This window comes from Melanotaenia boesemani, chromosome 20 (genome assembly GCF_017639745.1).
Source record: "Melanotaenia boesemani isolate fMelBoe1 chromosome 20, fMelBoe1.pri, whole genome shotgun sequence".
Taxonomy (NCBI): domain Eukaryota; kingdom Metazoa; phylum Chordata; class Actinopteri; order Atheriniformes; family Melanotaeniidae; genus Melanotaenia; species Melanotaenia boesemani.
In genome coordinates this window covers 14,916,443-14,930,354 of record NC_055701.1, presented here as the reverse complement: position 1 = coordinate 14,930,354, position 13,912 = coordinate 14,916,443, and the positions used below count along the sequence as shown (strand labels likewise).

The 13,912-nt window shown below is 37.9% G+C and overlaps 1 protein-coding gene across 4 annotated transcripts in view; it reads left to right on the top strand.

Annotated features, from left to right (window-relative positions):
• kidins220a (kinase D-interacting substrate 220a) overlaps positions 1-13,912 on the top strand; it is a 46,616-nt gene that overhangs the window by 12,521 nt on the left and 20,183 nt on the right. For all 4 annotated transcript variants that reach the window (XM_041971232.1, XM_041971231.1, XM_041971229.1 and 1 more), the window contains exons 12-23: positions 93-270; positions 421-585; positions 705-884; positions 1,262-1,427; positions 1,684-1,835; positions 3,273-3,373; positions 3,794-3,979; positions 4,182-4,322; positions 5,355-5,592; positions 5,725-5,816; positions 9,295-9,439; positions 9,591-9,753. In XM_041971232.1, the coding sequence (XP_041827166.1) occupies positions 93-270; positions 421-585; positions 705-884; positions 1,262-1,427; positions 1,684-1,835; positions 3,273-3,373; positions 3,794-3,979; positions 4,182-4,322; positions 5,355-5,592; positions 5,725-5,816; positions 9,295-9,439; positions 9,591-9,753 (1,907 nt within the window). The remainder of the gene's footprint in view (positions 1-92; positions 271-420; positions 586-704; positions 885-1,261; positions 1,428-1,683; positions 1,836-3,272; positions 3,374-3,793; positions 3,980-4,181; positions 4,323-5,354; positions 5,593-5,724; positions 5,817-9,294; positions 9,440-9,590; positions 9,754-13,912) is intronic.

The window sequence follows — 13,912 nt, the reverse complement described above, 5'->3', positions numbered from 1 at the left end:
CAGTTTTACTATCCTGATGTTTGTTTTTTTTTTATACAGTGTTTTCTATTTTTCTCTGATCCTCACTTAGTTCTGTGTTTTTATTCACTCAGAAAGGAGACACGCCTCTTCACATTGCCATCCGTGGACGTAGCCGAAAGTTGGCTGAGCTGCTGCTCAGGAACCCTAAAGATGGCCGCCTATTGTACCGCCCCAACAAAGCTGGAGAAACGCCTTATAACATTGACTGCACCCATCAGAAAAGCATCCTGACACAGATATTTGGAGCCAGTATGACCCATTTCTGCATTTCTCTTTTAAAGAAATGTGACAGAATAAACACGCAGACTTGTTTTTAAAACAAAAAATGTTAAATGGCTTAATTTGAACCTCTCTACTGTCTATCTTTTCTTTAGTAACATCTAATTTTTCTTCTCTCAGAGCACCTATCCCCCTCTGAGTCGGATGGAGACATGTTAGGTTATGATCTGTATAGCAGCGCTCTAGCAGACATCCTCAGTGAGCCCACCATGCAGCCACCTATCTGTGTTGGCCTATACGCTCAGTGGGGGAGCGGCAAGTCTTTCCTCCTTAAAAAACTTGAGGGTAAGTAATCACACAGTAAAAGAAAATTTTGTTTGTATAGAAATGTAGACTTATTTAGAGTAAGATTTGTGTAATTTTCTTTATTTCTTCTCCTTTCGTCATCACCTTTTGTTCATCAGATGAAATGAAGACATTTGCAGGCCAGCAGATAGAACCACTGTTCCAGTTCTCCTGGCTGGTGGTTTTTCTCACGCTGCTTCTTTGTGGCTCAGTAGCCATCATCCTCGGCTTTACTGTGGATCACAAGTTGGCAATTGCTGTCTCCCTAAGTCTCCTTGCCCTGCTCTACATCTTTTTTGGTGACTATAAATTGTGTGTTTTCCTATTGGAAGAGCCAGTTTACATTTGATTTGCCACATATTGAAATAGTGGTGAATATTAACTAAATCTCATTGTACTTTTCATTGAAATATCCTGCAGTTCTATTGTATGTATCTTTTGGGCTTGGTAAAACCCTAAACAACAGTGTTTATATCTGTGATGCTCACTAGATGGCACTATAATATAGCTAATACCAACTTGTTTCCCTATTTGAAAATCTAAACCGACCTGAAGGAAGTTGGCCTGTTAATTTATGTACAGAAATAGAAAAAACTCAACAAATATTTAAAAAGTAGAAGATAAAATGTGTTTTTTTTTATGTTACTATGTTAAGCACATGTGTTTTCCTGTATAGCGTTGGTGTACTTTGGAAGCAGACGTAAGAGGGAAAGCTGGAACTGGGCATGGGTCATCAGTACCCATCTGGCTCGTCAGGTCGGCTACCTGGAACTGCTGCTCAAACTGATGTTTGTCAACCCTCTTGAACTTCCTGAGCAGACCACTCGAGCCCTCCCAGTCAGGTGATAGACACAGAAAACGACTCACTTTCATCACATAAGTATTCTGTGACAACATTAGCATTTTATTCAGGTTTGAAAATGTCTCATCAAATAAATTTATCAATTTGTTGACTTAAACTGCTAGTATGGATTCTAGCTTTTAACAGTTTTTCTGTGTTGCGAATCATATTGTAGATAGTTCTTTTTCAGTTCCTAATGCAGGTAGATGTGTAGTTGAGCAAGACAAAACATAGTTTCTCTCTACTGTGTTATACAGGTTCTTGTTTACGGATTATAACCGTCTGTCCAGTGTCGGAGGAGAGACCTCCTTGGCTGAAATGATTGCTACTCTGTCAGATGCCTGTGAGAGGGAGTTTGGCTTCCTGGCAACCAGGCTGTTCAGGGTTTTTATGAATGATGAGATCAAAGGTAACATCACTGTCTTTGTTTTTGTTACTTGTGTATTGATAGTTTTGCCAGCACATAAAATCACATTGAAAAGTTTTACTGATAGTATTAAATTTACAAATGATGGCTGACTTGGCATACTGTGCCAGACAAGGTCTGAATGTTTAATGGAGTTTATCAGGTACTTGCAGAATTGTTGCTCTTATTTTATTTTTTATGATTGTTTTCAAAAGGCTGTATTGTGTCCATTGTATTGGTGTCTGATATATATATATATATATATATATATATATTTTTATTTTTTTTTAATTTTTAAAAATGTTTAATCACTATTTATCGAATGAAATCAATCACACTGTTACATTGAAAATGGCCATTTTCCTTTAAAAGTATGGCTATATGAAGAAAATACAGTAAATTTTGGTTTACAAACAATAAATCAAATCAGTTTTTTTCATGGAATAATTGTGTTGAATTTCCACAACATAATGACGCGAAAAGTACAAGTAATAATACTAATAATAATTTTGTTATGTTTTTTTTTTTTTTTTTTGTCATTGTCAAGTTGGAAAATATGTTTTGTTTTTTTTGTTTACATAATATTCCACAAATATTTAAATCCCATAGAACGTCCCAATTTAATAATTAAAAGGTAAAACGTCAGCAGGATGAATTTTAAGCTGTGTGAAGCTTTTTCCTTCAAAAAACAGTTTAGTTTAATCTAACTATGACCAAGATTGACCGAACCAGAGGCAAAAGAAGGCCCAATTTCTGCTTCACGTTTGTAAAACATAATCATAAAATGTCTTACCTTTCTGTCTTGCTTCAAAACTTACACCAACCAGGATAACACTGCATTTAGTTAAAAAAAAAAAACAAAAAAAAAAAAAACACTTTGTTTCTCATTGTGCTTTTGGAGCAGTTTCCCATCCCCAAAAAATTACAATTTGCTGCCCGAACAAAGACAAATGTCTTTCTTCAGTGCCAGACAGAAAACGTCTTTTCATTTTAAAAAAGCTGCTCTGTCCTGTTTACATGAGACGCCCTGCTGCAGCAAGACATGAAGGAAGAAACATTTGACTGCAAGCCTTTGCATAAGATTTTTCTGTGTTTGTAGCCAGTGAGCAAGAACTTTGAAAAACAAAACAAAACTGCATATTAATGCAGTTTTGTTAATACAGTAAAATGCAGTTAATGCAGTATATTAATGCAGTTTAGTTGATAAAAAATTAACTGTGAATTAATGTGTTAACGTGATAATGTGAATAGCTCATATATATATATTGTATATGTATATATATTTACTCTATATAAAAATATAAACATGTAAGCTAGTGCTTTTCATACTGACTACATCATTGTTCAGATTATATTATGTGGATTTATTGGAAACATGAAAAGGTTGTTTGGTGCCCTCTGTGTAGCATTTTATTATTGGTGTGTTCCTTCTTCCCCCAGGTCAAAAATGGAAGAAAACATGCTGTGTTCCTTCTTTTGTGCTGTTTTCTTTGACACTTGGTTGCCTGATCACTGGAGTAGCACTGTTGGCTATCTTCAAGGTGGGTTAAAGACATTTAGAAAAGCTTTTTAATTCTTCTATTCTATTCAACAGTCATTTAGCAGATGCTTTTATCCAAAGCGACTTACATTTGAGAGTAAGAACAAGCAAGAATTCAAACAAGATGGGACATCATAATTAAGTGGTTTTCTGTGTCTGTGAACATGTAGAGTTATATGGCCTGTACAGCTGCACTCTTGTGGTATTTTTTAGCTCTTAATGCAGAAACCCAATTCATTGTCCTATCAGTGGTAGCTATAATTCAGTTGTTGTTAGACTGAGTTGTCCAGTGTGAAATGTTAAAAGGTCTTTAATGAAATTCTTATGTTTTTTTTGTAATTAAAAAGTGCATAGGAAGATGACAAGATAGATATAATAGGCCTTCTTTTTTTAAATTGTATTTGCTTTTTTACTTTTTTAGGTGGACCCTGAGAATCTGACAGTAAATGCAGTGCTGATTGCTATGGCCTGTGTGGTGGGCCTAGCCTTACTGTTCAACTGTAAGACTTGGTGGCAAGTGGCTGATTCTATCCTCAACTCCCAGAGGAAACGCCTGCATGGAGCCGCCAACAACTTGCATAAGCTCAAGAGTGAAGGATTTATGAAGGTGGAATAATACACTTAACCAATTCTACTTAATCAGCTATGAATGGAAAGCCTTTGACATCCTGTTGTCATAGCTATTGGAGCATTCCATTGGCTGATGAAGTTATGAAGTTGTACTTTTCAATACAATAATTTACCTTTTGTGGATAAACATTGAAAATTGAATTGCTTTGGATCATTGCTTATAATTTGTTTTTCAACAGGTTCTGAAGCATGAAGTTGAGATGATGTCAAAAATGGCCAAAACTATTGATGGGTTTACCCAGAACCAGACCCGCATGGCTGTCATTATTGATGGGCTAGATGCTTGTGAACAGGACAAAGTGCTGCAGATGCTCGACACGGTCAGTGTTTACATATACTTGAGTGTGGCTGGTAAAATTATGATAGCAGCTTCCTCTTGGCTGATAACTAGTTATTGAAATCATATCAGTTTTTTTACACCTGCAATTCAAGATAATTTACAACCATGAGACGGAGGGTTGTAAAGCAGCTGTCATTTGACCTTAACTTATATCAGGTCTTTGACCTCAACTCTCAAAGCCCCCACATTTCTAATACAACACACCCACCTTGGTCTTCCCAGCTGCCTCAGTTTGCCTCCAACTTTAGATTCTTCCTCCCAGCTGCTGTAATATAATTTCCTTTAGCTAAATGTTATTATTTTGTGAATTATTCCCAGTGAAGATGGCAACCTCCTGTGTCTTAATGCAATCTTTTAATCTCTGCACCTCCCAGTCACTCTGAAACTGTCTTTTATTAAGAATGTTTCAAACAACACTCTGAAACCTATTTTGGTGTATGTTTATTTGCTAGGTACTTATTTGCTAGTTGCCCATTTGAATCATCCCCACTCTATGTACTTTACCTCCCATTCATTAAAGGTGCAGACATCATGTGATGGCACTTAGTTGATGGTGCTCACCAGCTTCTTTAGGTAGGAGGCTCATCGTCCCGTGAGGTGAGCCTGAGGGTGCTGGCCAAGGGTTAACAAACCATGAATGCATGTAGCACAAATCAATGTCCTGTGACACTTGGACAATGTTCTTAGTTAGCAGAGAGGAAATCCCCAGCCCCATGTGCTGTGGACAGTCAGTTCTCACAGGAGTCATTAAGTTTAAGTACTACAGCTGACTGTTGCCTCGAGCTGTTGAGTTGTGGACTGATTAAATTGTACCTTTTTTACATTAAAGTTGTAAACACTCCAGTGAGAAATTTGCTGTGCTAAACACTCTGTGTTTCATATAATTTAAGAAAATCCAGTTAATTTTCGAAATGATCTCTCTGAACTTTGTTTAGGAAACATGCAAAACAGCATAAAACAGTGAAAAATTCTTATTTGCATGTTACTTAAGTTTTTTTTTTTCTCATTTTAGGTGAGGGTTCTTTTCTCCAAGGGTCCTTTTATTTCCATCTTTGCTAGTGACCCCCATATTATCATCAAAGCTATCAACCAAAACCTTAATAGTGTGCTGAGAGACTCAAACATAAATGGACATGACTACATGAGAAACATTGTCCACCTGCCAGTATTTCTTAACAGCAGAGGACTCAGCACAGCCAAAAAGCTGTGCATGGCAGCCCCGACCAATGGAGAGGCTCTGCCTGCTGAAGGTAAAAGATGACACATTTTATACACACACATATACAGTTTCCAAAATCATTGGTGCAGATATGTTTTAATTGTAATACTTTCATAGGCTTTACCCTTTTTTATTGTCTTCTCTTCTTCCTGCCTTTCTCCAGGATGGCATGAAGACATGGATCGGAAGGTGTCTCAGAACAGCCTGGCCCAAGACCAGGGCAAGTTTGGCAGCAAAAACACCCTAAACCGAAGGGTAAAGTCTCTTCAAGTCAATGTTATTTCTATAGGCCACTATAATCTTATATCTTTTTGAGGTTTACAGGCTCACATCAGTGGATCCTGACCCAACCCAAGCTATGCAGACAAAGAATAAACATTAAATGCAAGGAACCTCTGTATCAGTATTTTAAGATACCAAGTGAGAGGACAGTAATAGAATCAGAAATATATGTGTACAGTACAGTAATTCCAATTTAGAAACACTTTATATATATATATATGTTTACTAGATATGTCCCATCACATTAATCAGACATAATTAAAATTAATTTTCCCACTTCATAAACAGAAAATATTTGAATTTGGGGAGAAATGATTATTTAGTACCCCCTCACGGCTCCATCTTTTCCACCCCCTCACTGAAAGGGGTGCTCAGCACAGGCGTTTTGTTGGCAGGCAGTGCAGAGGCCTTAAGACAGAAGGGGGACACACACAGATGAAAACAGAGAGGTGCTCGGTGTGTGGCCAAGGTTCCTGGTGTAATTGATGTAATGGCTGTTTATCCTTCCTGCTGTGTTGCCACAACCTAATGACAAGGCCTAGCAGCAGTGGGTCCCTGTGACAAAACACTGGCACCAGGTCTGCTGGCAGGAGGCTAAGTGACTCTGCTGCTGTCGCTGATGCCTTCCTCCCGCCTGTGAGACCTTCCTACTATCCCATGTTTTTTCCCATCTTCCTGCCTTGTTTGTTTGTTTGACATTTTAGTACAATGGATTGATTCAGTATCCTCAATAATTGGTGTTGGCCTTTTTAATCCCCCTATTATCCTTGGGGTCAATTTGACCCCATTCAATATTTATCATTAAAAAAATAATATTTAGCTTTTATTTATTTATTTTTGCTTCGTATTTCATGTCCTTTACCTAATTTGATGGGTACAATTGATTAGGCATAAAGTTATGATTATACTTTTTCAATGTGCTGAACTCATATTGCACGTATTGGTGAACAATTGGGGTTAATTTGACCCCAAGCTGTTTTAGCTGTGTGAAACTTGTCTGTCTGTGTGTGACCCATCTAACATTCCCACACCTGCAGGTGCAGAGATGATACTTTTGAGTTGATACATACACGGAGGAGGGGAAACAATATTCTTATGAGAACTTTGCTGGACCATTGACATGCATGTGTGTGTCTGTGTGTGTGTGGCCTACTACTTACAGCTGCAGTAGTAGGAATGATATTTCCCCGTGCTATGAAACGTGGGGGTATTCCCGCAAGGACATTGATAGTTCATGCAAAATAATGGAGGCGTTTACATGTAAAAGTTTGCACGACAGCCCTCTATCCAAATCATTCCTCAGTGTGCTCTGTGTATACTGCAATTTCTGCACTCGGTTTCTCTCTCTCTTGAAAATGTCCCCTGGGAAAAGGTTTACTGTCATTGGTGTTTGGAACAGCTCTTTAACAGTAATATTGACATAGAAAGAATGTGTCTGAAACAGAGGAGGACACTGATTTTGAGGCATTCTCATCTGATGAAAATGAAGGTGTTGACCCTCCTGTTGTCACTCAGCCACGAATAGACACAATCCTTTCCAAAAATGGAAGGATTATATTATCCCTTTCCCTACTTCAGCAGCAGGGTAGATTTAGCACTTCTGATATTATTTAAGTGGTTCCAGGTCCCACCAGATAGGCAGTCAGCCATGTTGAAAACATCAAGTTAGACCTGATAGTAGCGCTGCAGGAAAGGTCATGTCATTACCAAAACCAACAGAGTTCCTATTCTTGTGGTAATTAATGTTGTCAGTACATTTGAGAGGAATTGGACAAAAACGTTTCAAGATAAATTAATTCTAATTTAAATGTTTGGCCTAATGGTGGCACTAGAGGACATGTCAAGGTTTAATTTTCAAGAGGTTATTTATGTATTTAACAAATAAACAAAACTGACCAAAAGGACTTGTATCAACAATTTTCTGTAAATGATTTTCCCTTTCCATTTCACCCAAGGGTGAAATGTGTTAGTAATATTTGAGGATAAAAGGAGGGTTAATATAGGGCACAGTTCTTTTTTGTTGCTAGCTAGATCTTGGCAGGAAGACCTTTTTTTGGGCTTAAAATGAGGGCTGAAGGGGAAAATGAATTAGTAGCTCGCTATTTTCATTTGGCTTTTCAAGTTGTGAATAACTAGAGTATCTCTACATGTTATTTATATTAAATACAGTGATATTACGCTAATGATTTTAGATTAAAAATCAACACATTTAAGTTTTTATGACTTCAAAAACAATTATCAAAATCTGATGAAACTGTGAGAATACTGTATAAATCAATGTACAGTATCTCACAGAAGTGAGTACACCCCTCACATTTTTTTCAAATATTTTAGTATATCTTTTTATGAGACAACACCATAGAAATGAATCTTTGACATATTGAATATCAGATTTAAGTTTCCATAGTTTGATTCTGTATAACAAAGTTTAATTTATATAGTGTTATCTCATGTACTAAAATATTTGCAAAAATGTGAGGGGTGCACTCACTTATGTGAGATACTGTATATTGGAAAGTAAGCCACATAGGGTTATATGTATGTTTAGACCTTTGCAGCTCTGACTGAGTGGTAGCCATATGTCCCATCTCTGAGAAAGAGGTCATGATACTGGTGTTATAACTTCAAAGTCAACCAGAAGCCTCGCATTGGCTCATGACCATGACAGCTGTCTTATGTCGTCACAGATGTTCTGTAGATCTGTGTCAATAGCTTGACTGTGTGTTGTGACTTTTCAGCTTTGGACAGTGGCTCTTTGGTGATTTGTATATATATTTAACCATTCAGACATACACTTCATGGAAGGGTAGACTCCATTAATAATCACTAGGATCCAATTTAGGGGGTTAGGGTACAAATCTTTGCTGAATTATCTTGACAATTCTTGCTAGTGACCGGTTGTAGGTTGTCACCATTTTTTTTATTTATTTTTTTTGAGCGGAATACTTCATAAATGTGTAATTAGGTTGCCTGTAAGTATGATGGATGCAAGGGAGGTTAAGATTACATTACTTTGAAGCCTCCATCTATCCTCAACCTGCATGTATTCCTCAGTCTATTCAAGCTTGAAATGACATGGCCTGAGATCACATGGTGACCCTAACATATCTCATGATGCAGCGTGTGGCTGTGAAAACACTTAAATCTTCTACAAGAGTCTGCTGTAAATTCTGTTGTTTGACATGTGCTTTGTTTTGGACAGTTCATTTAAAAGACTCATGACTTCTGTGTACAATGCATTGGTTTTGTGTGGCTCTGTTGGGTTTGCATGTGAAATGAAACAATTATTTATGTCTTTCTTTTACTGTCAAATTTTAATTATTTATATTTTTAGCCACAAGTAGAACCAAAAGGCTAATAAAGCTGTGAAGACACGTTGACCTTGTCACATGGAAACATTTTGAATCCAGACAGGAAATATTAACAACCTTATGCTGATTTCTCTATTAAGGACACATACCGCCGTCGTCAGATGCAGAGGACCATCACCAGACAAATGTCTTTTGACCTGACCAAGCTGCTAGTGACTGAGGACTGGTTCTGTGATATCAGCCCACAGACTATGAGGAGGCTGCTCAACATTGTTTCTATAACAGGTAAAGACAGAACTACAATATATTAGGAATCTGAACAGTAAGATGTGTTTATTTTTGTTGTTTTTTTTTTTTTTTTACTTAGAAAAGCAGGTAGGAATATTAAGCAAACCAGTGTCCAGAGGTCCCTAATCCTCTGCACCATTGTTGACAGGTCGTCTGTTGCGGGCCAATCAAATCATTTTCAACTGGGATCGTCTGGCATCGTGGATTCATCTGACAGAGGAGTGGCCTTACAGAACATCATGGATCATCCTCTTCTTGGAAGAGGCTGATGGAGTGTCTGATCAGGTCACTCTCAAGACCATCTATGAGAGGTATGCACTCAAAAGCAAACATCCATTCATCAGTTACAGTTTCATTTTTATCTTTCTTTCCTGTCTTTATATTTTTTATATTGCCTTTTCAAGTAAAGGCCACTACTGACATCATTGACATAATTTGAAAGATCTTCATGGAAACTAGGTCAAAGGAATTTTTCTGAATGACCCAGCTTCTGTTTTTTAAAACATGTACATTTCCCTGAGGATATCGGCTAGTCAAAACAAATTTGGAGTGAATAAATAATAATTTATAGGTTCCTTATGAATAAATAAATTAGCTGTAACCAGCAGGTGGCAGTAGAGGATTTCGTGTTCTGCGGGAGTTTCACATGATCTGTGCACATTTAATGCCAAAGGCTGGGAGTACCGCACTAATTGGTATTGGTACCTAACAGACAGACTTTATAACTGATCGTAATTTTCAGGACAGCTGGTGACTGAATACCTGGACTTCTTGAAATACATAGAAGAAAGCTTAAAACTGTAAAACCTGCAGCTTCTGATCAATTATAGAACTATAAAGGAAAATTAATGTGTCTGTGTGCAGTATGGGAATTCTGTCTATGAGATCACGAATGCTTTCAGGCATGCTAGCTGCAGACAAGAGGAGGAGGCCGACCGAGCCTGAGTCGCTGGGTTTGGGTGCTGTTGTGCATCAATCGCTGGCCTTTAAAGGTTGCACTCTGTCACAATACACTAGCGCCTACGACTCCTGCGGCAGGGAAGTGTCACAGACAGTTACTGTCAGCTAGGCAGCCAGCTAGAATCAGCAGACAGCTCTCCATCCCCCATCTTCAACACAAACCACTGCCTCATTAGACCTTGTTTTATATATATATATATATGTTATTTTGCTTTTTGGCTCTTACATTAAAAGTAAGGTCAGTATAATCAGTTGAGGTTAAATGTGAATCATCTCAGCATGGAAATTATGTTTTAGTTTTTTTTTGTTTGTTTTTTGTTTTGTTTTTGTTGTTAAACCTGGTTAAGTGTCGTGAGAATCGGAGAGGAAAAATAAATCTTTGCAATAATTACTTTGCAAAATGTAACTGGAATACATAATTATGTTCTAAGAAAGTCATTAAATTCAAGCATGTTTCAGCATTTGACGAAAGGCCTGTCCTGCAGGGCGGGGATATGGGATTGGACACCACACTACTCATTAGCCTTAATATAGCCATCTCCCTGTTTTTTACCAACTGTCCTGTCTTTCTTTATCTTCTTCCTCACTGGGTGTCTTTCCAAATGGCTGCTCTGTTCTGCAGTGGCCATCGAAGAAGCTGCCTTAATGATGATGACAGGAAGCCTCAAACAGGCTAAACACGACGCCTTGTCTAGAGGCCTTATCTCTTGCACCAATCTTCCGCTGATAAGACTCAGACCTCTGTCTGTGTATCTTTTTCTGTCTCTGCTCTTCTCTTCCTCTTTCTTGTGAACCGAGGCTCTTTAGGTCCCTTTTTTGTTCTGGATGAGTTATTCTGTCTTTTTCTGTTAGTGATGAACAAGCACTTGACTGGCCTTTAAGATCCTCAGGGTGTTTCTCTTTACTGTCTTTTTGTCTGAGAAATGGATAGCTACTCCTCTTTGCCTTTCTTGTCAGCAGGGTTAATAATTATGCTCATACACCATTTATGTGCACAGAAGTACACTGTACATTTTATTACAGAACTTAACATTAAAAATCCACCAGCATTCTTGGCCTTATAGTTACTATTGCATCATTTTGTTCTGTTACCACAAGATCAACGTCATTTATATCTGACATGTGTTCTGTGTTCATTTTTAGTAAGCACATATTTGTACAAGTTGTTGCACTCAGCCATTTTTATGCAACAGAACAGCACATCCCCTGAGCGTTACTAAGTGAATATATTAGTGGTGAAGTGAACGCAGGGGTGAGTCAGCCCCTTATAGGTCAACTGTCGCCCTGCATCTAAGTCACAAAGCAACATGCTCTTCCTCTCCTCTCTCTTCTTTGTAAAGCTTAGTATGCCAAAGCACACAGAAAAACATACATGTAATGCATTGTGAATAATTGGATGGATAAATTATAATAGTCTCGTGTGAACAAATCTTCATCAGCACAAAACTGAAGGGGTTTGAACTGTTTTGTGAGGCCCTTCAAATGTGGCTAAATGACAAACGTTGGTCTCAGTGTAGACTGCTTGCTCTGCCTAGCCTGTAAGCCCCCCACTACTGACCTGCAATTAAATACTGTAAAAAAAAAATAGCACAGGGTGCCTGACAGTAAACAAAGTGACAGCCATTCTCTCTGGCTTGTAATTTTATTTTGAGAAAAGAGGGAAAAAATAGAACTCACCTTCTTTCTTATTTCTCAGAAAAAACAGGTTCTCAAAGCACCTACAAGCTTTTTTTTGTTTTTTTAAGCAACTTGCTAGGCAATAACAAGCACCCACAAGTGTATGTGAAGTGTTCATTATAGGCCATGACAAGAAAAGTGTAATGCTAATTCCCGTAGCAGGAGCAGGTCAGTACAGCCTCGTTAATCTGATGGGAGTATGGGGAATCGGTTAATAACTTCAGTAATTTCTGTCATTAACGCAGAGGCGACGGGCCGCCGCCCAGACTAATGCAAGTAACACAGGGAAAGTACTATGTAACAAAAATTGCACAAACTGTAGAAGACAGTTGTTCTCAGTTATGAAGAAGTAATCAAGCTTACTCACACACCCCTTTCAGATAAATTTCTCCTTATCTGTCAGTTTACTTGTTTTAGCTAACATTAGACATTTAATGATTACAGCTAATCATTACTGCCTACTGCTTCATGGTTAACGCTTTAAAGTCTTCTTAAAGGCCGTTAATGGAGACTCCATTAACTGTGCATTTCCTTGATGATTTGAAATACCTCGTGACATTTTGTCATTTATTAGAGGGAGTTCTGTAGAGTAACTTTAAGTGACTGACTAACAACAGGTTCAGGATGTTGCTTCATTCCTGTTTGACACATGCCTGTTGTGTGTTTATGGCTCATAAGAAAACTTGTGTTTATTTTAAGTATTTGAATTGGCCATTTATTATCTGGTTGACTTTTAAAGGGTATGTATCCATCTTGCTTTTTAATATGAGAATATATACCCAATAAAGAAGGCACCTTGGTTAACAGAATGCAGTTTAATTGTGTAGGAATAAAATGCATAGTTTTCTTTAACAAAACAAGACATTTAATTGTGATACACTGCATAATAAATCAGTAAAGCAATCAGTCAATCAGTAAAAGTGTAGTTATAAATTTTCAAGCAGGTTTTCTACTTGTATACTTGACTCAAGCTAACAGGATGGGACCACTCCTGTGTTTCTGCAAAATGTCTATGTTATCCGTTAAAAATCAGACATTTGGTTAAAACTTTTTCTCCTCTACATTTGTTTTCAGTGAAGTATTTCTGGTTGCATTATTTGGACCTAGTAAAGTATGAGGGTGGGTTTAGTCAGGCCATCAGAGAGTTTATTCCTGGAAGTGCAGATCTAGTTTTCAGCTCTAGAAAAAGTGTCACTGGTCCGCTGAGCAGGTTCCTGCACTGCTCTGACATCTGGTGCCCTGTCTGTGCCAGGATGCCCCTGCTGCACTCAGGAGTGTGTTTCTGGCTCTGCACCTGAATCTTCTGTTCTTTACACACCCACACATTTATACACCAAACTATTTCATGTTATACACTTAGAGACGCTCTTACAACCAAATGGTTGGAGATGTAATAATAGATTTAACTGAAAGGGTATTTTTCAATGTTTATGCCTTTGTAGTTGAACTTATGCATGCATACACACCAATTCCACATGCAAAACTAACGCATGTGGTACATATAATACTTTCTCAAGCGCACACACATTTTCACACACCCACAGAAGTAGCTCTCACACCAGTGCATGAACATATGTCATCCCCAACTCCTCTGAGAATCACTGTAATTAATCAGACCCTGAGATGCAGGCTCTGTTTAACAAATACACACTCACACACATGTGCACACAGTGCAGGAAGCAGAACAAGGCAGGGAAATCATTGTTATGTATAACTGAAACGTACCTCTATTTTTCTGATTCATTTTCTGTTTTTAATTGTTTTGTCTTTGCTTATGAGTTTTATCTGTTCCCTTCATCCTTTCTTGTCCTTTGTGTTACTGGTTGACCCTGC